This window comes from Vipera berus, assembly GCF_964194415.1.
Source record: "Vipera berus genome assembly, chromosome: 2".
NCBI classification, from domain to species: Eukaryota; Metazoa; Chordata; class Lepidosauria; order Squamata; family Viperidae; genus Vipera; species Vipera berus.
In genome coordinates this window covers 263030979-263058736 of record NC_138203.1, presented here as the reverse complement: position 1 = coordinate 263058736, position 27758 = coordinate 263030979, and the positions used below count along the sequence as shown (strand labels likewise).

Genomic DNA, 27758 nt, shown 5'->3' with positions numbered 1-27758 from the left:
AAGAACACCTTACACCCCTTTAGATACAAACCTCTTGTGAACTCTGGCATCTTCAGAACACGGAAACTGGCATGACCCAATCTTCTGTGCCACTTATGAATATACCTGTAATGCAAAGGTTTACCAGTTAGTGAATTCTCAACATTAGCATATGTATCAGGAACCTCAGGCTTGCTGGGAGCAACCTGTGTCTTACTTGTCTTCTTGTTGGCTTTAGGAGCCTTTGGAATAGCAACAGAATCTCTCTCTGGGACGTCTCTCACTGGGCCTGTGCTTTCCCTTTTTGTAGCTTGTATACTTGCCTGCTCTTGCTGCTTAGACTTTGGCTTTAAGTAATAAACACCACCAATCAACATGGTTTCAGCAACAATATCTCCGTCTTTAACTACATAACTCGCTTTTTCAAGATGATGTACCTGGAATTTTGATACCCTAGACAAGTGACTCTGACTAAGCAAATTACTATTAGCTGTTGGTACATAATAAACATCAGGAATGAATGCATCGAGCTCTTCAAGATAAACAGTTCCTTTTCCCATGACCTGAACAGGATGATTTGAAAAAGAGTAAAGCTCACGAAGTTCAGGTTCAGGCTCGTGCATCTCTGTATAAAGTTCTTTTCTATAGGTAACGTGTAATGCTGCTCCACTGTCCAAAGTCCAAAGAAGTCATCTGTCGTACTCTGGTTGTGGTTGTGGATCGTTGGTTAAAGCCAATGTGGCAAGTGGAGCTTGAGGATCACACCTGGGACCACGACCACGACCTTGTCGTCCGCCTCTACCTCTGCCTCCTCTGGAATCTGTTCCTCTGGGCTGGTACGTGACGGGCGCTGGAAATCGTTGGGGACAATCCCTGGTGGCATGTCCCACACAATTGCAGATGTAACATCTTGGCATCCTTGGAACGTAGGCTCTTCCATGGAAGGGACGCCTCGCTGGAGCTCTTGATGCAGGTGGTCCTCTCAGATGTGGCGCGGCTTGCATAAGTGCCTCTTCTTCGGTTAAAATTCTGCATACATGATTCACTGTGCGTTGAGCAATGGGCACTTGATTAATCTTGGTAATAGCATCTTTCCATTCATAATTCAAACAGTTAATAATAATGCTGATCATTTGAAAGTCATCAATAGGATAGCCATTTTCACCCAGTTCTTTTCTGATACCTTTCATTTTAGTTAAGTGTTCTCCAATAAGTTCACCGGGTTTTAATCTAGAGCCATGGAACTCTGACAAAAGCAAACATGTAGACTCAATAGATGTAGGCCGATAACATGCTTCTAATTGAGTCCAAATTTGTTGAGCAGTTGCATCTTGTGAAAATGTGAGCTGCAATTCAGTGTCCATTGACATCAATAACGTTGTGCATGCTCTATTGTTTAAGTCCCATATGTCAGGAGTCCATGGCTGGGCAGGAGGATTAAATACCATCACATGGGTACCTTCTCTATGGAGCAAAAGACCAACCTCACTGACCCATGCCCTGTAATTCTGCTTCAATTTTGAATCACCAGCCAGTGGTACAATAGAGGGTGCCTGTTGAGGAACATACAATTGAGGTACTGGCTGTGCAGGTTGTGCAATTCGGACTTGACCTGCAGGAGGCACCAGTGCCTGTGCCTGGACTTGCGGCAGTTGAATAGGAGCTGCTGTGGGTACTGGTGCTGGGTGTGGCTGTACTGGAGCCGCAATTCCACCCTGGCCAGCAGGGGGTGCTGGCACTTGAGCTGCTACATTGAAATGGCCTGCAGTTAGCACTGGCCTTTGTATTTGAGCAATCAGTGGAGGCTGCACTAGGGCTGAAGGCTGCTGTGCTCTATCTGGAACAGGAACCTGAATAGTAGCAGTATTAATAGGGATTCTAGCTGGAGCACCCAATGAACATGGAGGTGTTACAGCTTGGAGCAATGCTTGATGAAGATACATCTGTGAAAATGCATTTTGCATTCTTTGAAATGCATTGCTATCTTGTAAAACAGATTCACCAGCAGATGGTGCTATAACATTAGATTCAGGCATCATTGTAGCCTTGATATCTTTGTCATTTGAGACGGCACCTGGTCAGGAGACTGTGACGTGGGAGCCATTCGTCTGACACAACACTCCATTGTGGGTGTGGCAATGGCTTTGGAGAAGAAGGCAATATGGCCGCCTCTGGAATGTGTATGCCAGCAGAGTCTCTCCCCTGCTGCTTAATCATGGATGCATATGCCTTCGCCTGCTGCAGCTCTTGTTCATAAACTTGAATTTGTTCATAATAACTTTGCAAAACCTTCTCCTGCACAGTTTGTTTAGGGCTAGGAGGATACTGGACCACTACCTTTTCTAATGAGCTTTTTGATTTAGCACCGAGCCCCTCAAAAATAGCCTGTACTCCACCAGAGTAAATCACCTCTGGGGTGTCAGCTTGAGTAAAATCAGAAAATGGTGAAACTGACTTTGACTCAGAGGCTGCTTCTCCAAGACGTGTAGCGGATGACCGCAGAGTCTGTAAGCTTGAAGGGAGATGTCCCGGTGAAGTAACTGTCTCCTCTTTAGCAGGCTGATAACGGGCCTCTTTCTTCTTTTTCTTTGGCATATTGCAGCAATTAATCACAGCCTCCTCAGTGCCGGACTAACTAGCTAAATAATGCTTATCAGCATCCATAAATCTTGAAATAAAAACAAACCATCCTCTGCTACCACATGTCAGGGAAATAATTACTTCCCTATCAGAGGGTGACGAACCGTGGTTCATTTGATGCATGGTGAACATCAAAGAAAGAAATCCGAGGCATATTCTACTGTATAAAACTTTAATGAGCAAACAAAACAAAACCTAGCTGACTACATCACTCATCAGACAGGATACAAAGTAAAAGAGAAAACTTTTGTCTAGACATGTGCACTTAGTAGGACAAAACAGAGTAAAACCATAACATGGCTGAACATGTGACATTCACTATGGTTACATGATAAGATAGTATCACAGGTGCAGAGAGCAGGGGAAAATGTACAGACAGAAATAAACAAAGCTGGCAAAACTAAAAAAAGTGCAGTGACATCTATTCTACTCTATTCTACATCCTATTCTATTCTATTCTATTCTATTCTATTCTATTCTATTCTATTCTATTCTATTCTATTCTATATTCTATTCTGTTCTGTTCTGTTCTACTCTACTCTACTCTACTCTACTCTACTCTACTCTACTCTACTCTATTCTATTCAAGCATCTGAGGAGGATCAGCCTGGGAAAACATGGCATGGAGTGCACCTGTTTATTGGGGACAAAAGCTGTGTTGTGATGCAAGTGTCTCCTGCTTTACACATGCCTGTGACATCACAACACCTGTAGAAAAAAGGAGATCTAGGTTCCTCTGCCTGCTGTTCTCAGAATTACTGAAGTGTTTTGAGTTCTCCCATCACATCAAGGTGGTAATCCTTGGGGAGGTGGGGTGGACAACACTGTAATGCTTCTAAGTGCATTTAATTCAACTTGCTAAAACATTTACATTGGAGGGGGAAAAAAGAATCCTCACTCTACATTCCAGTAGAGTCACTAATTAGAACAGTGGGCAGGATGCGTCATGCCGAAACCGTGCCCACCCCACCTCTGGCAATGGGGAAAAAGTTGCGATACGTCACGATGCATCACATGACATGGCGAGTTTGACACCCCTGAATCAGAATGTCTAGAGAAACAATCAAAGAAAAGGTTAAAAAAGGAATTTAACTTCTGCTTATTTCCTCCTTTTCTGCTTTCCCAGATACACCATAAGGAAACGAGAGCCTTGCTCTTCATGTAGAGGAGGGAAATTCAGTTACTTTGGTACTCCACCAGGTGGCCTCCTAGGTCAGGGATGGGCAACCTTGGCTCTTTTATGACTATGGACTTCAACTCCCAGAATTCTTGAGCCAACTGTGCTGGCTCAGGAATTCTGGGAGTTGAAGTCCACGAGTCATAAAAGAGCCAAGGTTGCCTACCCCTGTCTTAGGTCCTGTTCTACAAAAGTCTTGGAACAGCTTTCCCTTCTGTTTCACCATTATTTTGGATTACGGTGTGTTTGCAGTCTTGTTCTCATCTATCGGAAGCCTTGTGGTATTTTAGACATCTGTAAATTCATAACACTCTTTTGTCCCCTCATGACGCTTCTGACCAGACTGTTTTTGGGTCTGCTTGGAAGTGCTAAAGCTTTACACATCCTTAAAGTTATAAATTATAAGAAGATGGGAAGTTGCAATATATGCCAGAGCCCACTCTTTGTCCATCTAGTATTTCATCTCTGGTCTGGCAACAGTGAGAGTTTTTCTCATTGTCTCTTCTTTGTGAGCATTTTTGTTGGAGATGTCAGGGAGTGCACTTGGGGTCATTTGCCTTTTAAGAAAGCTGCATACCTTTTGAAGTTCCACTTTGCATTCATCAAGCACAATACATCCAAACGTTTCAACTGAAGTGAGCAATTGACCAGATGGGAGGAAAAACAGCTATGGATATTCTAAGGAGAATGTTAACAGGCAGATGGAATTTTCATGCAAATTCACTATTTGAATATCAACGAAAAAAATGCTTTGGAAGATTTTGTATGTTATGAACCTGACATACATGTATTCTTAGACACAATCTAGAAATGGGGGTGGAGGAGTTTTAAAACCACTTTTTGATGCTCAAAGCTTTCAGCAAATACTAGAAGTCATCCCATAGGTGGGAATGAACCATTTAGGACAGCTCACAAGAACTCCAGAGGCTACAGGTAAATATGAGAAAAAGAGGGGGAAGAAGGAGGAGGAGAAGAAGGAGGAGGAGAAGAAGAAGAAGAAGCTGCTGCTGCTGCAGTATTCCAAGTGTGGTCTTACTAGGGTTTTATAAAGCGGTACTAATACTTTGTGTGATCTTGATTCTATGCATCTGTTTATACAACCCAGGATTGTATTAGCTTTTTTGGTGGCTGCTGCATACTGTTGGCTCATAGTCAAGTGATCATCCACTAGGACTCCAAGGTCCCTCTCACAGTTAGTGTTTTTGAGCTTGGGGTGTTGAATACTCCTGCCAGTTTACTGTCATCTGCACATTTGATGAGTTCCCCTTCAATTCCCTCATCTAAGTCATTTATGAAGATATTGAAGAGTACTGGGCCTAAGACGGAACCTTGTGGTACCCCACTGTTTACTTCTCTCCAGGTGGATGTAGTACCATTGAGGACTACTCGCTGAGTACGATTTGCCAGCCAGCTACAGATCCATCTGGTGGTGATATGTTATCTATTCCACCTTTTTCTAGCTTACCAAGGAGTAGGTTTTGTGACCTTCTGACAAGTAAAATCAATGTGGAAGCCAGATTCACCTAACAACTGTAGTGATTCACTTAACAACTGTGGCAAGAAAGCTCGTAAAATGGAGCAGAACTCACTTAACAATTGTCTCACTTAGCAACAGAAATTTTGGGCTCAATTATGGTCGTAAATCAAGCACTACCTGCACTTTGTCTGAGCCAGGCTCAATTCTGCTTAAGAATTAATAATAGCTAGGCTCCAGGGTAGGGTCATGGTCAAGACAGATATATTGTCCATCCCCCCCCCCCACACACACACACACACACTCCAAAGAAGTGCGAAGAAGAAACTGGAAAATGAAAAAATACATTCTCTCCTTTATTTGGAACACAGTTTTATGAATGGATGGATGGATGGATGACTTTATTGCAGCCATGGACCTTAGCATAACAAAATGAAGCTCTAAAAAACCTGGATCGCTGACCATTACTAGCTATCCATCAGTGGATGGCGTTTACACAATGGAACTTTTTTATTTTATTTTAATTCCATTTATATCCCGCCCTTCTCCGAAGACTCAGGGCGGCTTACAAGCTTAGCAGTAGCCTTCATTCTATGTATATGCCTGCTTATTAGGGCTTTCACACACACCCCCAAGTGGCATTATTACAAAGTCAGCTTAATTGCCCCCAACAATCTGGGTCCTCATTTTACCTACCTCGGAAGGATGGAAGGCTGAGTCAACCTTGAGCCTGGTAGGATGCGAACCTGCACTAATTGCAGGCAGCTGGTGTTACTTAAGGAGGCATTAGCCCACTGCTCCACCAAGGCTCTTAAGAAAAGCCACCAAGGCTCTTTAAGAAAAGAAAATGATCCTTAAATAGATAAATAAATAAAGCATCTGAGAGTACCTTGGAAATGTAAATAAAAATGGGGTGATAATAAGGCAGATATCCTGCAAGAGCTGAGAATAAAGAGTATTTCTGCCATTTCCAGAGTTTGAGATATGCAGGAGACTAAAGCAATGTGTTGTAATACAACTCCCCTCTTCCCTTAGACAATGTGGCCCCTGGCTGGGAATTCTAGGTAGTTTAGTCCAACACATCTAAATGATATCCAGTTAAGTGATGCTATATTCTTGACTGTTTACAATTAATATGCAATCACCATTTCAAATAAAGTTTTATTTATGCATCTTTATAAGCTTATTGATTGATTGATTGATTGATATTTATTTATTTATTTATTTATTTATTTATTTGTTTTTATATACCGCCCTTCTCCCGAGGGACTCGGTGCGGTGTACAGAGCAAGGTAACTATACAGTAAAACAATAGTAAAAACAAATGAAACCCCAAAATCTATCAGGCCAGGCCGGCTTGCTGGAATAGGTAGGTTTTTAAGTCACGCCGGAAGGTGCGAAGGTCGGGGGCCATCCGGATTTCGGCAGGCAAGCAGTTCCAGAGGGTTGGCGCACCCACTGAGAATGCTCTCCCCCTGGGGGCCACCAGCCGGCATTCTCTGACCGGTGGCACCCTGAGGAGGCCCTCTCTGTGGGAGCGCACAGGACGGAGGGGTGTTGACGCTGGTAGTAGGTGCCCCCGTAGGTAATCCGGACCCATGCCATGTAGGGCTTTGTATGTCATCACTAGCACCTTGAATTTCACTCGGAAGGCAACTGGAAGCCAGTGCAGCTCACGGAGGAGAGGTGTGATATGGGAGTATCGGGAAGCCCCCAAAAGTGTTCGTGCAGCTGCACTCTGCACCAGCTGAAGCTTCCGAGTGGCTCTCAAGGGCAGCCCCATGTAAAGAGCGTTGCAGTAGTCAAGGCGAGAGGTCACAAGTGCATGGGTGACTGTACGTAAGGCATCCAGGTCCAGATAGGGTCGTAGTTGGCGCACCAGGCGAACCCGAGTGAAGGCCCCCCTGGTCGCAGCTCCTATGTGATCTTCCAAGGATAGCTGTGAATCTAGGAGGACACCCAGGTTGCGGGCCCTATCAACAGGGGGTAACAACTCACCCCCGATGTTAAGGGATGGAATACTCTGAGTATCTTGGCATACCGGTATATACAGCCATTCAGTCTTGTCCGGGTTGCGTTGAAGCCTGTTCCTCCCCATCCATTCCCGAACCGCTTCCAGGCAACGGGACATCACGTCGAGGGCATCACTGATGCAGTTTGGAGTCGAGATGAAAAGCTGGGTGTCATCAGCATACTGATGGTATCCTACTCCAAAACCACGAATGATCTCACCTAGCGGTTTCATGTAGATGTTGAACAGGAGAGGCGAGAGGACCGACCCCTGAGGAACTCCACAAACGAGAGGCCTCGGAGTCGACCTCTGTCCCCCTGCCAACACCGACTGCGAGCGTCCCAGGAGAAAGGAGGAGAACCACCGAAGAACCGTGCCTCCCACTCCCAATCCCCTGAGGCGCCGCAGCAAGATACCATGGTCGATGGTATCGAAAGCCGCCAAGAGGTCTAATAAGACTAGGACAGAGGAATGACCCCTGTCCCGGGCCCTCCAGAGATCATTCATCAGCGCGACCAATGCCGTCTCCGTGCTGTAGCCCGGCCTGAAGCCCGATTGGCACGGGTCTAGATAGTCCGCTTCATCCAGGTCCTGAGGAAGCTGATGCGCCACCACACTCTCAACAACCTTCGCAAGGAAGCGAAGGTTGGAGACCGGACGAAAGTTATTCAGTGTAGCTGGGTCCAAGGTGGGCTTCTTGAGGAGAGGTCTCACCACCGCCTCCTTCAAGGAGGCGGGGAAGTGACCCTCACTCAGAGAAGCAGAGATGACCGCCTGGAACCAGCCTTGTGTCCCCTCCCGAGCTGCATAAGCCAGCCAGGAAGGGCACGGGTCCAATAAGCATGTGGAGGAGCTCAACCTCCTCATAATCCTGTCCACTTCCTTTGGAGTCACAGGATCAAACTCCTCCCAGATGACGTCGACAAGACTGCCCGTGTCCTGTTCCTCAGACTCTGCCCAGTTGGAGTCCAGGCCGGTTCGAATCCGAGCAATTTTATCCAACAGATATTGACCAAATTCCTCGGCTCGACCCTGTAAGGGCTCCTCCCTCACCTCTTGGTTCAGAAGGGAGCGGGTCACTCTAAACAGGGCAGCCGGGCGATTATCTGCGGACGCGATGAGGGCGGAGAAGTAATTGGCTCTCGCCGCCCTTATCGCTGCGAGATAAGACCTGGTGTGGATTCTTAGTCGCAACCGGTCGGATTCGGATCGACTGGATCTCCAACGGCTCTCTAGGCCCCGTCTCCGACGCTTCATCTCCCAGAGCTCCGCGGTAAACCATGGGGCTCGCTGGGATCTGCGCCGGGTCAAGGGCCGCAAGGGTACAACTCGGTCAAGTGCCTCCGTGGCTGCCCTTTCCCAGGCTTCCACTAAGGCATCCGCCGAGTTGTGAGCAGGGAGTGCAGGTGGGTTCCCAAGCGCTGCCTGGAACCTATCAGGGTCCATTAGGCGCCTGGGGCGGTACCATCTGGTTGGCTCCGCACACCCACGGCGGGGGGTGGCAAAGCGGAAGTCCAGCCGTAGGATATTCCACCTTTGTTATTTTTTATAAATAACTCAAGGCGGCAAATATATCTAATACTCCTTCTTCCTATTTTACTCACAACGGCAACCCTGTGAGGTGGGTTGGGCAGACAGAAAGTGACTGGCCCAAAGTCACCCAGCCAGCTTTCATACTTAAGGCAGGACTAGAACTCACCGTCTCCTGACTTCTAATCTGGTCCTTCATCAATAAACCGAACTGGCTGTCTTCTTGCATGTTGTTGAATAGGTGCCTAAATCCCAAGAATTCCCACCTACGGTAACTTTTGCATGGTGGTGCTTAGGAATATTTGGCCAGTACACATCACCTCAGCTCCAAGATCTAAATTTTTAGTTTTAATTATAAACAAATGCTGAGATTCTGAAAAATCCGTATTTTTCTAATAGGAATTCCTTCTTTTATTGAAAACAGCTTGGTTGGAAATGCAACGGCCTTGTCTCCAAGAATCAGTCATTTGTGCTGAAACTTGGAATGAGAAAATATTTAGCTCTTGAAAAACCAGTATTTGAATAAACTGCACACTTGTGCCAAAGCAAGAATATGCATGAGAGGGAAGATAAGGAATTCACGCCTTTCCCATTTAGCTCTAAAACAAAAATCAACAGTTGATTCTGAAACCACATTGTCTATTTTATGTCATGCAATCTAATATCCTACTATTAGTCTAAGTATTTGTATTACATTCTAACCGTAGGAGTATTGATTCTGTATTTTTACATTTTTTTTCTGCATTGTTCTTTCAATGGCTGTATATAAATGATTTCCACCACCACCACCACCAAGCTTTTTTTAATAGGCTTTCATGGTTTGGCCAGGGTTGTCAAGGTTTAACTAGAGATTAGATGCTATTTATTATTTGTTATACAGTCACTAAGCACATATCCAGTGTTCATATTTTGAGATTTATATCTTAAATTGTCTAGCCAAATAACAGTGAAATATATTAACAAGCCTCAAAAGTATTAGAGCAAAACTGTCGATGGTTTCACCCACACAAATAATGCAATTTTTACAGTCTTGTAGCAAAAGTATGTCTCCCTAATTTGATTAGTTTTGGAGAAATCTGTCAAGAACCCTCCCCAGTAGCCTTAGCTTATTCCACCAAACGTGCACTGACAAAATAGCCCCTTTTCCACACCATGGTTTTTTAAAGACCCCCCCCTTAAAACATTAAGATGAAAATGAGTGTGAGAAACTTCTGGAAATTCGCTTTATCTCCCTTAAGACTCCTAAAACAGCCCCAAATTCCACTGCTGAAATGCAGCCGTTTTCCCAAAAATTTCAGCAGCACAATTTAGGGGTGCGTATGTATCTTTTTTAAAGGGGGGGGATTGAGAGTGGGCTGCCTTCTGGGAGGATTTTGCTACCATACCCACCCTTAATAAACCCAATGCCCCCCCGCCCCTCAAAGCACAATGTTACCCTTTCCTGGGATGATATAGCCTTTCAAGAGTCACCTGTTAATGCCTTCTAGTTTAGGGATCTCCAACACTGGCAACTTTAAGAACTGTGGACTTCAACTCCCAGAACTTCCAAAATCTCAGGGGCTGCCAAAAAGAAGATGGAGTCAAACTATTTTCCAAAGCGCCTGAAGGCAGGACAAGAAGCAAAGGATGGAAACTCATCAAGGAGAGAAGCAGCCTAGAACTAAGGAGAAACTTCCTGACAGAACAATTAACCGGTGGAACAATCTGCCTCCAGAAGCGGTGAATGCTCCAACACTGGAAGTTTTTAAGAAGAGACTGGATAGCCATTTGTCTGAAATGGTATAGGGTTTCCTGCCTGAGCAGGGGGTTGGACTAGATGACCTACAAGGTCCCTCCCAACTTTACTATTATGATTATGATTATAAACTTCCCAGCCAGGCTGACAGGGTAGTTCTGGGAGTTGAAGTTCACAAGTCTTTTAAGTTGCCAACGTTGGAGAGTTCTGCCTAGTTGATTCTTTAATTCAATTTAATTTTTATTTAATTATCCTTTCATTCTGAGAAAATTGTCCTCTGTTGTCAGTATTATCTATACAGTGTGGTAAAAAGGAGTCAAGGTTGCCACTGCGACAATTAGAATGAAGCTTCACCCTTCTTATGTGGAGAAGTTAAGAAGGGGTGGAGTTTTGATCACACTCTCACAATCATCATCTTCATTTAAAAAAGAAGAAGAAGAATCAGTCCTGTGCATTAGAATTAAGTCTTCATTTAATCTTTAAAAACGTTCATTGCAGTGCAGGCAAACATATGCGCACGTTCACATAAAAGTGAATTCCCTGAAACTGAATTTAATAATTTCAGCATGGTCTGATTGTGGCCAAATGGTCTGCAGATATATTTCGAAGGAAGTGCTGCTTAATTCAAAGTGATTTACAGTCGGGTAAATGTACCTTTTACTGCAGCCAGATGTGACCCAAGTTAACTTTGTAAGTAATTCCCCCTGAATTTATTTAAATTCTCCGGCAAAGGAGCAAATGAACTCAGCTTTAGCTTCATTTGGCTACTGTCCAGCCTCAAGGGAATGGCTTGATGCCTGTCATAAGCCAGTGAAATTAATGGTGCCATGGTAATGTCCAAACAAGAAGCATAAAGAACCTGAATGACACGATATGACAGCAGGTCAGATACTTAACTCTGAATCCAGGAAGTTGGTTGTAGTGAAGACAGACAAACAAATAACGGGGAAGGAAGAGGGAAGGGTGAAGGGTGGATGGAAGAGAGGAAGCTGGAAATGGGGCCTTAGAAAGAAATGCATCAATGAGACTTCAGGTTCATCCTGGTCTCCTTCCTTGCTCCTTATTCATATCAAGGAAGATGGCATATTCAAATTGTAGGTGGGTGTTTCATTCAGGACCAACCAGAGAATCTCACAAGTGGCCTGACTTCAGAAGGCCTGGGAACTGGGGTCTGCAAAGGAGCCAGAAGAAGGAAGTCTCAAGCAAACCCCTGCAGGACTATCAAGAGTACCTACACAGGTAAGTAGCTCCTTTTTCAAAACCCTAAATTAGAACAACTCTTTAAGAGTTCACACAACACACGAAACCTCAAGCCTGGGTTTACACTTGCTGGTTGTATGTAATCTTAAGCTAAAACAAGTCAGGTGTATTATCACTTAAACTCATGGCTGGCTTCATACATCAGGGGAAGACACTGGGCTCCCACAAGGCACTCAGCCATATTTTATCCTAGTTTACCACAGTGTGTGTACTCGACCAGTGTGTGTCTGAAAAGAAGGAGTTGCAGTAGAGCAGACTGTAAGATTTCTCGCTGTCTCACTGCCCAATATTTTACTTCAAGACAAATGAAAGTGCTGATTCATCTTTAATTTAATCCGATTGCCTCCAGAAGTTGTGAGTGCTCCATCACTGGAGCTTTTTAAGAAGAGACTGGACAGCCGTTTTGTCTGAAATGGTGCAGGATCTTCTGCAACAGGGGGTTGGACTAGAAGACCTCCAAGGTCCCTTCCAACTCTGAATGTCTGTAAGTCACCTAGAGTCGCCTCTGGAGAAATGGGCAACGTTCAAGTTTAATAGACATATTAATGAAATCCTTTAAATCCTATAAATCCCTGTATGACCTTTGACCCATATAAAAGGTAAAGGTAAAGTTTCCCCCACACATGCGTGCTACTCGTTTCCAACTCCAGGGGCCGGTGCTCATCTCCGTTTCAAAGCCGAAGAGCCAGCACTTGTCCGAGGACGTCTCCGCGGTCATGTGGCCGGCATGACTAGATGCCAAAGGCGCACGGAACGCTGTTACCTTCCCACTGTAGTGGTTCCTATTTTTCTACTTGCATTTTTATGTACTTTCGAACTGCTAGGTTGGCAGAAGCTGGGACGAGTAACAGGTGCTCACTCTGCTACGCGGCACTCAGGATTCGACCCGCCAAACTGCCGATCTTCTGATCGACAAGCTCAGTGTCCTAACCCACTGAGCCACCGCATCCCTTCACAATTGCTACTGTCCCCTAAGTCCGGGTCAACAGAAAAGGGTGTCATTCAGTAAAACAAACAGGAGCTGCATCATTCCAGGTTTGAGGGTAGCTAACGAAGCTAATTGGAAGTCAAAGGGACATGAGGGACAAGTGCACACAGGAACAAAAACAGTAAGCACATTGTCATGCTCTAGCAATCATAGCCTGTTTCAAAATCTCGTTCTCTGATCATTTGTGTTGTGCCTTAAATATATGGCCATGTCTTGTGATTTCTTCAACAGCGCACACACTTTACACATGTCAAATGTACATGCTCAAAAGCACTGCTTAAATCATGTTAAAGGAAAAGGCACTGGAACAATTCTTTTATCTCAAATTCCAGATTAGCAATGTCACCAGCCTTGCGCTTTTGGGCTGCCTGGATCTTGGCATCCCAAATCTGATCGTCCTAATAAAATGATAGTTCTATTTGATCACTGTTATCAAGAGGAGATGCTGAGATTGACAGGGATGCCATGTTGTGCTTGATCACAGAAGCGTCTTGCTAGTGGCACAGATTATGTTCTAGAATGGCCTTTCCCTGAAAATTCCCAGAATCTCTAATATTTCCCTATTTTAGGCACTTTTTAACGATCTACCATTTCACCCAGGCCAACTTTGTATGAATACTGCATGAATTCTCTAGATTTATTTATTTAATTAATTAGTTGGCTATTTCCATCCTTTCCCCTCAATGAAATTCGTTTTAATATTATTTTAATATATTGATCGTGCCGGGTACAGTGAATTAAGATCTGGGTGCGTGGGAGACAGTACAAAATTCCATCTATTAACTGCACACACAAAAATGACTCAATTCAAGGAAACAGCAATTAATTGAAAAAATATATATTTTGCCTCTTCAACAAAAGCAAACATCTTCAGATCTCAACAGATAGGGGATTTTGGACTGTAGATCTGTTGTTCTTTCCCAGAGGTCCAACTCATTCTTCTCCTGACTGGGAGCTGGGAGCTCTAATTCTAACACATCTGGAGAATATAAGATTAGGAAGGGCTACTCTAATTAATAAAACCGTAGCGGAATCAGTCAATTCCATTTTTTTCCAATTCTTGTTCAACCAATGCAGACAGGGATATAGGTCAAAGTATATGGGTCAAAGGGACGTGGTGGCTCAGTGGGTTAGGACGCTGAGCTTGTCGATCAGAAGGTCGGCAGTTTGGCGGGTCGAATCCCGAGTGCCGCATAACAGAGTAAGCACCTGTTACTCGTCCCACCTTCTGCCAACCTACCAGTTCGAAAGCACGTAAAAATGCAAGTAGAAAAATAGGGACCACTATGGTGGGAAGGTAACAGCGTTCCGTGCGCCTTTGGTGTCTAGTCATGACCAACCCCCTATGTCCAATCAGGAGACCCTATACCATTCCGGACAAATGGCTGTCCAATCTCTTCTTAAAAACCTCCAGTGATGGAGCACCTATCACCTTTAAGGAGCCATGTTTTTTACTGTGGCTTCCTCTTTCCTTTTTTTCTTTCTGCCTAGGCTCTTGGGCTCTGAAAAAGCTTCCTATTTTTTGAACCCACCTACAACAGAGAAACCAATTAGCCCACGAGTGAGGCGCCTGCTCGCGGCTGGTATCGGTAAGACATTTCCCATTTCAGAGAGAACCTTCTTTGCTATTCTTCATTCCCTTTGGGGTATAATAAAATGGAAGCCCCCTTCATGGATTACTGCCTTGTCGTGGCGAAGGGGCTTGTGTAACTCAATGAAGTTATGAACTGTGCTGTGCAGGGCCACCCAAGACGGACAGGTCATAGCAGAGAGTTCTGACAAAATGGCATCCACTGGAGAAGGAAATGGCAACCCACTCCCGTATCTTTGCCATGAAAACCCCACAGACAGTACCAAAAGGCAAAAGAGGACAGGAAGGCCTGGAGGAACGTTGTCCATGGGGTCATGATGGGTCGGACACAACTTCGCAACTAACAACAACAAAATGGAAGCAAAAGATCACAGATTGCAGCTATTCCTCAACTTGCAAGCCATTCGTTTAACAATCGCTCAAAGTTACGACAGACTTGAGGAAAGTGACTAATGGTCAGGACCTGCCCTTAAGGGCTGTCGCAGGATGCCTGAAGTCATGTGATCAGACTTTAGGCAACTGGCGGCAACCAACGTGCATTTATGGTGGTTGCTGTGTCACAGGGTCACACGATCGAGCAAAGTAAATAGGGGAAGCCAGATTCGCTTAACAACCACCTCTGTGTAAGGACAGAAGTGTTTTGCTTAATAACCATGGCAAGAAGGTTGTAAAATTGGGTACGACTCAATGACTCCATTGCTTGGCAATGGAAGTTCCACTCTCAATGGTAGTCATAAGTGGAGGACTAGATGTAATCCGCTTGGAGTACAAGGACACAATCTTGTACATGTGGCACTTGGTGAACTCTGGGAAGTGTAGGATTAGAGGAAAACCTGCATTTCATGGCAATAAATCTTCTGCTTCATCCTTTTCTTGACAGACTATGCAAACTAATCTTAATACAGGAATGTAATACTAGGTTGGCTATTTTCCTAACATTATGCAATTAGAGAGATAAAAGGGAGCACACCACTGCCTGCAGTACTTTCACTTGTCTTGGCCCTGAGTCTTTGGCAGGCAGAAGAGTGTTTGCCCTGTGGGCAAAGGTCCCAGCTTCTGTCAGGTATGCTTTCCATTTCAGAGAATTTTCCAGCTCCCTCAGGGCTTTTCTTTACTTAAAATTGTCTGTAAGGTGGAGGCCGTGATGTCCTCTTTCTTCTGGAGCCCAAAAAGAATGGAAATGAAACCAGGCGTCCAAGATTGATCTCTCCTGGTCTGTGTAGCACTGTTGTGATTCAGGGTCAGCCTGTGGGTTCGGCAGTTGGGTCGGACGACTCAGAGGAGGAGGAGGGGGGTGTTGAAGAGCTTGCTGAGGGGGTTGAAGATCTTGCTGATGAGAGCCCCCAGCAAGGCCCCTCTCATCTGGTCACGACGCAGACCCAGCTGTGTGAGCCTGACAGCGTGGATGAAGATGACCCACAGCTGGCCCTGTTCAAGGACGCCCGACGCAGGAGGCAGTCAGTCAGGAGTAAACAGAGGGAGGCAATGGGGCACCTCGGAAGGAGGCACAGAGAGGCCACGCCCTGAACTGTATTTAAGGGGAATGTGTGGGAGGGCTGGTTTGCTGAAGGCAACCGCTTGGATTGTTCCTGCTTCTTAGCTTGTGTTTTATGGATGGTGTCTTGTCTTGCTCTTGTTTTATGTGAATAAATTTGGCAGGCTTTATTCCAGCCTCTTGCCGTTTGTAAAGGGGTCGTCCCTGCTTTTGCTGCAGGGCCGGTAGCAGGCTGGTACAGAACAAGCACCACCTTCTTCACCTTGGGTGCTGCCCTGGCCTAGAATCCCAGTAGTTGTAGTCCATCAGATCTGGGAGTACTACAAGGAGTACTCAACTTACAACAGTTCATTTAGTGACCACCTGATGTTACAATGGCATTTGAAAAAGTGACTTATGACCGTTTTTCACACTTACGACCGTTGCAGCATCCCCATGATCACGTGATCAAAATTCAGACGCTTGGCAACTGAGTTATAGTTATGACGGTTGCAATGTCCCGGGGTCACGTGATCCCCTTTCTCGACCTTCTGACAAGCAAAGTCAATGGGGAAGCCGGATTCACTTAACAACGGTGTTACTAAGTTAACAACTGCACTGATTCACTTAACAACTGTGGCAAGAAAGATTGCAAAATGGGGCAAACTTTAACCATTGTCTTGCTGAGCAACAGAAACTTTGGGCTCAATTGTGGCCGTAAGTCGAAGAGTGCTTGCTGGAAATGGTAGGCATGCAGCAGGGGCATTTTACTCAAAGCTTTGTGTAGGATATTTTGTTCAGAAAAGGCAAGATGGTCCCTGCTTTTTTTCCTAAGGGATCTAACCACCTTTCAGCACTGTAACAAGTGTAACGCTGCCATGTCTTATCTGTTGGAATGCAAAATATCATTTTCTTTGCCCTACAGATATGGGGGCTGAGGAGGTGTGGAGGGCCCTTCACGAAGAACCCAAGTGCCGATACGAGATTACAGCAAGTTTGAAAGGCCATTCGCTCTCTGAGCAGGTGAGAAGGGTGCTTGTGATGAGAAAACAAGGCCTAGCCGGAATAGGTAGTCCTCCACTTACGATCTAAGTGAATGAATCTTTATTGTCAAAGTACAACTATGTATACATTGAGATTAGCTGAGCCTCTCTTTGTGCTCCCACCCCCCAACACACAGTGACAACAAACCCTCCATCTTACTACACCATGTGAACCAACTACACCACACACCGGCCTCCCAAGTCAATTCTGCATAAAATTCACACAAGTTATTTCTCATTCAAAAGCCTAACAGCCCACGGATAAAAGGTGTTTTTCAGCCTGTTGGTGCGGCTGGCTATACTCCTATATCTCCTACCGGATGGTAGGAGAGTAAAGAGGTACCGTCCAGGGTGTGAGTCATCCCTGAGAATTTTCCTCTCTTCCAAGGCAACGAGCCCTGGCGATGTCATCCAGTGGTGTCAGGGTACAGCCCACAATGTCTTGTGCTGTACTCAACACCCTCTAAGTGAATCGTGCAGTCATTAAATGAAGCCAGCTTCCCCCCCCCCTTGACTTTGCTTGTTGGAAATTGGCTGGGAAGGTCACAAATGATGATCACGTGATCCTGGGCTGCTGCAATTGTTTTAGATACTTGCTAATTGCCAAGCACCTGAATTTTGATGGCATGATCGTGTGGATGCTGCAACAGTTGTTAATGCGAGGGCTGGTCATAAAGTCATTTTTTTAAAGCCTTGTAACATGATTAAGCGGATGGTCGAGGACTATCTGTAATCTTTTCATTGCCAGGTATGTATGAATGATAAGTCAGGCTTCTCCTGAACAGAGACTTCCTGCTGCTTGAAAGGTGTCATTCTGTCATGACCTGCATAATGAATTTGTATGTGATAGAAGTGGCCGCCTGGAGTCCAGTTGTTTTTAGTCCAGATGTACAGAAGCCCTAAGACAGAGGTCCCCAACCTTTTGGGCACCAGGCACCGGTTACGTGGAGACAGGTTTTTCCACAGACCAGAGGGTGCATGGTTTTGAAAATGGATTCTGCCTGGATTCTGAAAATGGGGCTTTGCTTGTTTGTGCAGACCGGTTGCTAGCATGCTGTGGCCCGGTACCGGTCCACGGACCAGGAGTTGGGGACCCGCTGCCGTAAGGGTACCTCAACCATAGTAAAGTGAAAGTCTTGCTCACAATTTCACATAAAAACAAGGCAGTGTGTGGATAAGTATGGGGAACTAATGGCATATTAGCCCAGAGTTTTATGTTTATTTATTTATTTTAATCCCATGTATATCCCGCCCTTCTCCGAAGACTCAGGGCGGCTTACAATTTAAGCACAAACCATGCTGTGTTAGTCAGATGGGCAGCATAGAAATTTAATAAATGATAAATAAATCATAAACTATTTTATACTTGAATTTAAATATGTTTTGCCTGTTGATGTTCTGGCTAACTACTTAAAAGCCAACATTATGGAACCCGTATATTTTTGCAGAATGCCCTATGGAAGCCATTCCCCAGTAGAAATTTGTCCACTTCAGAAGTCACATTCTTAAACAACCAAGTGATTTCAGTCAGAGCAGCGGTCCCCAACCTTTCTGGCTCCATGCATTGGCAGCGGCAATGGCAGCAGATGGCAGTGGTGGGGATGGTTTCACACACGCAACCTTATCCCATGCAACCTTGTCCTATGTATAGGTGGAGCTTTGTGCACTTGCCCACCTCTTGCACAGAAAAAGATCCCAACAGGCCATGGACCAATATCAGTTTGTGGACCAGGAGTTGGGGACCCCTGTGTTAGAAAGGAGTATGATAATTCAATTTAAGCTTCATTTTTCATTCTGGTGAAAAACCACTCCGTTCCGTTTTATGCTTTTCCTTGCTGAGGTTTTTAATCTTCAGACTCAGATAAAAACAAAATTACAACTCTGGACTGTGGTCACTTAGTGGGCACTATAATTCACATTATCCCCAGCTAATATAGCCATTGTAACTAATGACTTCTAAAAGCTCCAAACTGGAGATATAGGATTAGTCTATGAGCAGCTTTTGGTACAACTACAGCTGGAATCTGTCACAGATATCCAGAAAAATAGCTGAATTAGCCCATATCTATAACAAGAAACAAGTTTATCAATGGCACTTAGAATCATATATTTACTTGGCATAATAAATGCAGAAGGTCTGGAGTTTTCAGCTGGCAAAAGGAAAAAAAAGCAATGACAATATCAGCGCCAACAGAGTCCCTGTTTATACCTTCCTGACTTTGCTATGTCAATTAATACCTGTGGTTGAAGAGAAAGATACCATTGTTTAAATCCAAACTGAAGTGAATTGTATGTATTGTCAGGAAGTCTGATTCTCTTCCTTTAAGCTGAAGTGTGGACAATACTTCCCTTGTCCACCATAAGCGATAACTGCCACAGCAAAGTGAGGAGGGCGGTATCTCCACCAACTGTAATATTGCAAATCTCCTTCTAATGAATCCAGGTTAAATGTCCTGCTTAATACAGGTAGTCCTCGACTTACAAACCACAACTGACCCAAACATTTCTGTTGCTAAGCGAAAGAGTTGGTAATTGAGTTTTGCCCCATTTTATGACTTTTCTTCCCACATTTGTTAAATTTGTAAGAAGGTTGTAAAGTGAATCTGGAGTCCCCATTGACTTTGCTTATCAGGAGGTCACAAAAGGTGATCACATGACCCTGGCACACTGCAACCATCAGGGAGGGATCTCGGAGTCTTAGTAGACAATCACTTCAATATGAGCCAGCAGTGTGCTGCAGCTGCCAAAAAAGCCAACAGAGGATAGAAACAAGATCAAGTGAAGTACTAATACCACTTTACAATGCTTTGGTAAGGCCACACCTGGAATACTGCATCCAGTTTTGGTCACCACGATGTAAAAAAGATGTCGAGACTCTAGAAAGGGTACGGAGAAGGGCAACAAAGATGATTAGGGGGCTGGAGGCTAAAACATATAGGGAACGGTTGCTGGAATTGGGTATGTGTAGTTTAATGAAGAGAAGGGTGAGGGGTGACATGATAGCAGTGTTCCAATATCTCAGGGGCTGCCACAAAGAAGAGGGAGCCAAGCTATTCTCCAAAGCACCTGAAAGCAGGACAAGAAGCAACGGATGGAAACTAGTCAAGGAGAGAAGCAACCTAGAACTAAGGAGAAACTTCCTGACAGTTAGAACAATCAACCAGTGGAACAACCTGCCTCCAGAAGCGGTGAATGCTCCAACACTGGAAGTTTTTAAGAAGAGACTGGACAGCCATTTGTCTGAAATGGTATAAGGTTTCGTGCCTGAGCAGGGGGTTGGACTAGATGACCTCCAAGGTCCCTTCCAACTTTATTATTATTATTATTATTATTATTATTATTATTATTATTATTATTATTATTATTATTATTATTATTATTATTATTATTATTATTATTAAATATGAGTTGGTTGCCAAGCACCTGAATTCTGATCACATGATCACAGGGATGCTTAAGTAATACTCATAGGCATGAATAAGGGTCATAAGTCACTTTTTCAGTGCTGTTGTAACTCTGAGCAGTCACTAAATGAACTGTTGTAAGTCAAGGACTAGCCCATGGAGTGGAACTATAGTTATGCCTCTAGTTAACCCCTGGCTATGCAAACCAGGTTTCTTTGTCCTCATGATATCACAAGATATTCACTCAGATCTGAACTGTTGATGCCTGACTCTCTGCTTTGGTCCCAATTGCCAAAAAGTCGATTCAGTTTCTGCTATTTTCAGGTAGAGAACATATTAAAACTGAAGCCCTAAAAGAAGCCCTAAGAAAAACAGAGAAAAAGGAAACCCTGGCCTCTATCTATCTGTATAATATATCTTTTAAAATTTGTTTGTTTGTCCAATTTGTATAGACACCCATATATGACTCTGGATGGCTCACAACAGTTAAAACAACAGCAGGAACAATAAAAAATAGAAATAGAAAAGAACCATAAGACTATACTAAAATACTCAATCGTTTTGAAATGAGATTGGTGGCAAATAAATTTAATAAATAAAATAAAACCTAATTAAGCATAAAAATATAATTCTAATCAGTTGCTAAGTACAATCAATGCATCAGATTTTACGGGTGAAGAGCAGGTAGAGCTGGGGGGGGGTGGCGGGTAGAGTCACCAGCTTAGAGTTGTTATGTTTCCACAAAGGGTCTAAATCCAATCCCTCTTGAATTTCATTGATCCTTAGTTGGTACCAACTTAGTACTGAACTTTTGTTGACTAGATTCTTGTGCATAGGTTTGATCAATAAATCTTCTGAACTGCAACTTAACGTATGGTCCTGATTCTTTGCACATGACAGATTTAGTGCAACCAGCCCAAGTGTGGTAACACATTTGTTTGTTTGTTTGTTTGTTTGTTTATATCCCAGCTTTTTTATTTTTATGAATAACTCAAGGTGGCAAACCCCCTCCTATTTTCCCCACAGCAAAAATCCTGTGAGATAAGTTGTCATGCCTCCCGCATATAGTTTGTGAATTTTTAATTGCTGTTGTTGTTTTTTTAATGTATATTGAGCTCCACCTGTTGGCCAAACACAAATCTTTCATTGTTTGGAAAGTTGGTTTTGATGGTGTTTGACCCTACAGAGCACCCATCCTCCCTCATTATGCAAAAAAGGTGTATTCTGAGAAGCCAGACTCCATTTTGTACCATTCTGAGGTAACAGAAGCATCTAGATTAATCCAGCTTAGTCCGTGACACGTGTTCTTCTGAGGACAAAATCTATATCCCATACATAGCATCACTGTTTCACCTTATCGTGTTCTTTATTAAAGTATCAAGATCTACATTTACAGTCTGGCTTATTGAAGGATAAGAGGGCTTAGCTGCATGTCGAGCCGCACACAAGAGTAATGTGTCTTGAGGACAGAACATTCATTCTGTATTATTACACTGTTCCCCGCGGTGTTCACCCTCCCATTAAAATTAAGAGCAAGCTTCTGGAAGGTTGCCCACCTGGAGGGTCAACAAAGTCAACCTGGCGATTGTGACCATACATTCAAAGCCCACCCTTTTTAATGTGAATTTTTAAGCGATGCATATAAAGGGGGGGAGGCTTTGAGTGCAAAATCTTGGCTGCTGTCTTGGCTTTTTGGACGACCTCACACCCTCCCCCACCCCCATCCAGGATTGCCCCTGTTTCGACTTGACGTACAGCCATTGTCTGAAGCACCACTGCCTTTTTCCAGGTACCCTGGCTGGGACGCCCTGCGACCACCCGCAGGCTACGGCAAGTGGCTAGCTGGCAGCAGCAGCTGTGTGCAATGCATCGTTTGGGGAAGCAGCACCAGTATGCAGCCCTCTATCTCCTGGCCACAAATCAGCCGCCTGACCTCAACGACTCCTATGGGACCGAAGGGCCAACCCGCTACTTCCACACTACTTTGAGCAAGAAACAGATATCATCACCTGGCATCAACCCTTCTAGGACGTGCTGCTACTCCAGTGGCAAGAGAAAAACACGGGAGCAATTTTCCTGACATTTGTGCACGGGATGCAGAGTGGATCTTGCCATCCCCCAGCAGACACCCTGAACGAGGAAGGGTGTCTCAAGCCTTTTGTTGGAAGATGATCAAGAGCTCTTGATGGATCGATCCTTCAGGACTGTCTAATGCTGCCTTCTGCCCATTACAACAAAGCTGCAGGTGGTCCTCAACTTACAACTGATCGCTTAGTGACTGATGTTATGAAACAACCCCCCAAAAGGACCTTTTGATCCTGATTTGAAGTTCCACCTCCCCCCTGTGGTCCTGCGATCACATTTTGGGCACTCAGAAACTAGCTTGCATTTATGACTGATTGCAGCATCCCACAGTCACATGACTCTGATTTACAATGTTTTTTTATTTGGAAATTGGCATTTATGTCCAGTTTCCAGCAAAAAAAAAAAGAAAAAGAAATAAAAATCACCCATTGGCTAAAATGGGTTCACTTAACAACCGCTGCTGCTGCTGCAAAAAAAAAAGTTGTAAAATCAGACACAGTCACATGATGACCCAGCACGACTTAACAACTGTAATTCCAGGCTCCATTGTTTTAAGTTGGAGGCCACCTGTACTTGTTATGCTGAATGAGTCTCTACATTTGGACATGTTTTAGTCAAAACAGCTGCATGGAACAGAGAGCCCTGGACCATTTCTCCTCCTGCACCACTTGAAAATCACCTTCCTCCTCTTTCAGTTGTTACTGATCTCAGTATGAAATCAGAGCTACCACTCTATCTCTGGGTGTGTTTGATTGGTATCCATGGAAACAGGAATCTGACCTGTGTCACCTCTTAGAAGTGTATTTGCACAGCATGATGGAATCACCTCCCTGTACTAGCAGGGCTCAATCAGTGATAACCTAGCTTGGAAAAGGGACAAGTAATACCCTCTTCTTAGCTGCCACAAAAAAGGCTGGAGGGTTCTTGACAATGGACAATAATATCACAGTGGCACAATAAGAGTTGATATGAAGATGGGATGGTTTCATTGGATGGAAGCACCCATCAAGTAAGGTAGAGGTGGAGAACCATGGTCCCTTTGCCGGCTGGCTCAGGAATTCTGGGAGTTGAAGTAATAATAATAATAAAGTTGGAAGGGACCTTGGAGGTCATTTAGTCCAACCCCCTGCTCAGGCAGGAAACCCTTTCGGACAAATGGCTGTCCAGTATTTTCTTAAAAACTTCCAGTGTTGGAGTATTCACAGCATTCACAGCCCACAAGTCATAAAAGAGCCATAGTTCTCCACTCCTGAATTTGCTTCCTTTCCAGAAATGCTCTGCCTGCTGATCCTCTCCATCTATACCATTACTCAGATGTCTGTAAATCACGGGTGTCAAACTCGCCACGTCACGGGACGTGTCCCAATGTATCTCAACTCTTTTTGCATTGTCTTTTTGCAATGGGGTGGGCATGGCTTCAGTATGATGAAACCGGCCCGCGGGCCAGCAGCTTGACACCCCTGCGTAAATGAAGAAAATATTATGGATGGATGAAATGGAAATTAATCAAGGAGAGATCCAACCTAGAAGTAAGGAGAAATTTCCTGACAGTGAGAACAATTAATCAACGGAACAGCCTGCCTCCAGAAGTTGTGGGTACTCCAACACTGCAGATTTTTAAGAAGAGACTGGATAGTCATTTGTCTGAAAAGGTATAGGGCCTCCTGCTTGAGCAGGGGGTTGGACTAGAAGACCTCCAAGGTCCCTTCCAACTCTGTTATTCTGTTTTACAAATGCTACTTGTATAAGTCTTTAGCAATCTCTAAAAAAAAAGACAAGTTCTGATAAACAATTGAAGCTTTTCTCCCATGAACCTATAGCCTAACAGTAATGATCCATTTCTGGACAAGATAAGGAGCATATAAATTAAATCAATAAATCTCTACAATTCTATTTCAACTCTCAGATCCCTGCATTATCACCTTCTCCATATGTTTCTGTAGATAACTTATCCAGCTTTCCCCTTTTCCCAAATGAGGTCTTGTGAAGTCATTTCAAAGAGGAACCCCATCACTGGCAGTGTGTAAACTCTTTAAAATACATTGTTTTTTTACTCCGAAATAAAGAAGGGGAGGGAAGAAATATCAGCCTTCAGAAAGAGCCATGGTGCTGGTTAGTAAGAACCTCTGATGTGGAGTATTTGCATATGAACAATGAAATCGAGAATTTTCCACGATGATCCCCAGAAGGATACTGAACTGTAGGCAGCTATAGCCTCATTCGTTCTCCCACCAGTAGGGGCTGAAGCCAGCTGAGAGATAAGGCCAACCCCCTTATCAGGCATTTCACGAAAAGAGCCTGATGTGCCAGCAACCTCACATAAAACATCGAAATGTGATGGATGTAACCCCCAAGAGAAAAATGGGCAATGGGTATCATAGCAGGAGTCCTTGAAATAGCCACATCCAGATGAAGTAGCAAATTCCCACACTCCAAAGATATTAAAGGCGGAAGTTGGGGCAGAGGGTAATTTTCGTATTCCTGTTGAACATGTGGTTGCATTCACTGCTCTTCAAGGTCAGCAATTTTTGTCTCTGGTGACTCCTGAGTTGGCTTCTTGCCAGCGTGTGCATCTCTCCCAGCCTCTTCCAGCTGTTGGCTGAGAAGAACCAAGGTACGCAGAAGCAGCTGACTTTGCCCAGATGGCCGGCATCAGACCTTCTGAACCTCAGTTTCTAATGCTTAAAATGGGCATAATTGAGGGGCAGATCAAAAAGAGATCCTTGGTCAGGATCTTTTGAAACTTTTGAAAAAGTCCATCAGTTTACAGGTTTGTTATTCAGGGAGAGAGGCATTCTGCCCACAGCCTGGAGTTGGATCCTGGTTTACTCAAGGTTGACTCAGCCTTCCATCCTTCCGAGGTTGGTAAAATGAGGACCCAGATTGTTGAGAGCAATATGCTGACTCTGTAAACCATTCAAAGAGTGCTGTAAAGCCCTATGGAGCAGTATATATATCTAAATGTTTATTGCTATTCAGGCAACCTGTATAATTTGCCACTGGAGTTTGATTTGTCATTTGCAGGGTTGCAGGAACGGAGCTTGGAGCTTGGCCAGCTGCACCACAGTCTTGGCTCACGATATACTAGAACACCCAGATCCTTTTCACACATTCTCTGCCCAAGCCACCCTGTGCTAGTCACTTTCGTGTTTTTTTTTCCCTCCTGCGATGCACAACTTTACATTTCTTCCTGTTACATTTGGTCTTGTTTGTTTCAGCTCAATGTTCAAGCCAGTCTACATCTTTTAAAATCTTCTCTTCTAAAATGTAATCCACTCCTCCTGGCTTTATGTCATCTGAAAATTTAATAGTCCTCTTCTAAGTCCCACAATCCTTCTTTAGCCCTAAATCCCAGCCTGAAACCAAAGCATTGTGAGCAGGATATTAATTCAGGAGCTCTGGCATGGGTTAATGTGTTGGTTTGTGTTTTCGCTGAACCTTATGCATTTTTTGATGCTTTTTTAAGGAGGCGATGGCAAGCCACTTCTGAAAAACATTGCCAAGAAAACTGTAGGGACTTGTCCAGGCAGTCTCTGAGAACTGGTCATGACTGAACAGAAGAAAAGAAGAAGGAAAAAAAAAGAGAGAGAGAGCATCTGAGCATCGTGATTAAGGTAGCAGGATAAAAACTGGAAGATTTCGAGTTCTAGTCTTGCCTGAGACACAAAGAGAGGTGAGTAACCATGGGCCAGTCCCTCTCTTTCAGCCCTGGGGAGGAGACAGTGACAAACTACAGGCAGTCCTCAACTTACAACAGTTCATTTGGTGACTGTTCAAAGTCACAAGAGCAGTGGAAAAAAGTGAGTTGTGACCATTTTTCACACTTATGACCTTTGTAGCATCCCCATGCTCATGTGATCAAAATTCAGATGTTTGGCAACTGGTTCATACTTATGACCATTGCTGTGTCCCAAGGTCATGTGATCACCTTTTGCAACCTTTGGACAAGCAAAATCATTGGGGACGCCAGATTCACTTAACAACCGTGACTAGAAAGATCGTAAAATGGGACAAAACTCACTTAACGGATGTCTCACTTAGCAACAGAAATGTTGGGCTCAGTTGTGGTTGCAAGTCGAGAACTACCTGTACTTCTGAGCAATCTTGCCATGAAAACTGCAGGGACTAGTTCAGGCAGTCACCAGACATCAAAAATCAACTTGAAGGCACACAGGATAATATAGCAATAGAAATAGACTTATAAACCGCTTCACAGTGCGTTACAGCCTTCTCTAAGCAGCTTACAGAGTCAGCCTATTGCCCCAAACAATCTGGGTCCTCATTTTACCCACCTCGGAAGAATTGGAAGGCTGAGTCAACCTTGAGCCGGTGAGGATCGAACTCCTGGCAGTGGATGAATAAATAAATAAATATCCTGCATCTCATTAAAGGTTTTCAGGAGCTTATAACAGTAAAGTTGGAAGGGACCTTGGAGGTCATCTAGTCCAACCCCCTGCTCAGGCAGGAAACCCTATACCATTTCAGACAAATGGCTGTCCAGTCTCTTCTTAAAAACTTCCAGTGTTGGAGCTTCTGCTGGTTTACAGCTCAACCTCTGGGTCGTCGCAAAAGCGTGGCTGCCACACACGTCTACGAAAAAGAGATGGCTCTCAAAATCTGAGAGTAGACTAGTTCTGAAGGCCACGAACCTTGCTGCGGTGGAGATCTGGTTGCGGATCACTAATCAGACTCCTAAACCTGGTCTGTGAAAATCCAGCGGACGATAGCGCGACAAGGGAGCTTTTTCTGTATCTCTTTGCGGGGGTCATCTAGATGTTGTCAGCCCAGACTTGGTAGCTCCTAAGGCAGGTGCTAGTTAAAACTTCTGTGTCAAGATCCAGAGATTTCTGCTGGACCGGAGCACGTATAACCCTCTCCGTCAGTGTGTAAGTCAGGCCAAACACCTGTATGCTGGATCAGACAAGCTAGTGCTCCTTGGAAGAACCGCAGGGAATCACCTTTCCCTCCTGTCAGGCACCAGGCCATTCCCGGAAACGGGGAGAGTCTCTTATCTACCTAGTTGCCTTACCTTGGCTCAGCTGCCAAGGAGGGCTGATCCCTCCCTTCCTCCCGTCCCCTGGCACTGCATGGAGGGAGGAGCTGCTGCTGAGAGAAGGAGCCTTTCTCCAGGAACAGGCAGCTCGGCAAAGCACTTTGCACTGCTTAAGGCAATAGCTCTTGCACGTGCAAACCGCAGAGGGGCCCCAACTGGGCCACGCTCCCCCAATTGGCATGAGGCCTGGAGCCACAGCAGGATCTTCTTCCCAGGTAAGAGTTGGGCCTTTCCTTCTCCCTGCCTCTCTCTCCTGCTCCTGGGGGCAACCTGGCCATGGCATGAGGTCTCTCACCCCCCCTTGGCTGGCCCAG

General features: G+C 44.6%; 1 protein-coding gene across 1 annotated transcript; it reads left to right on the top strand.

Moving 5' to 3' along the window:
• Window positions 1-11687: 11687 nt before the first annotated feature.
• LOC308662059 (uncharacterized protein) lies at window positions 11688-23409 on the top strand. The gene is made up of 4 exons (XM_081317477.1): window positions 11688-11785; window positions 14286-14383; window positions 16785-16882; window positions 22096-23409. Exons 3-4 carry the CDS (start codon window positions 16787-16789, stop codon window positions 22384-22386), a joined length of 387 nt encoding a protein of 128 aa, XP_081173603.1. The 5' UTR covers window positions 11688-11785; window positions 14286-14383; window positions 16785-16786; the 3' UTR covers window positions 22387-23409.
• Window positions 23410-27758: the final 4349 nt, after the last annotated feature.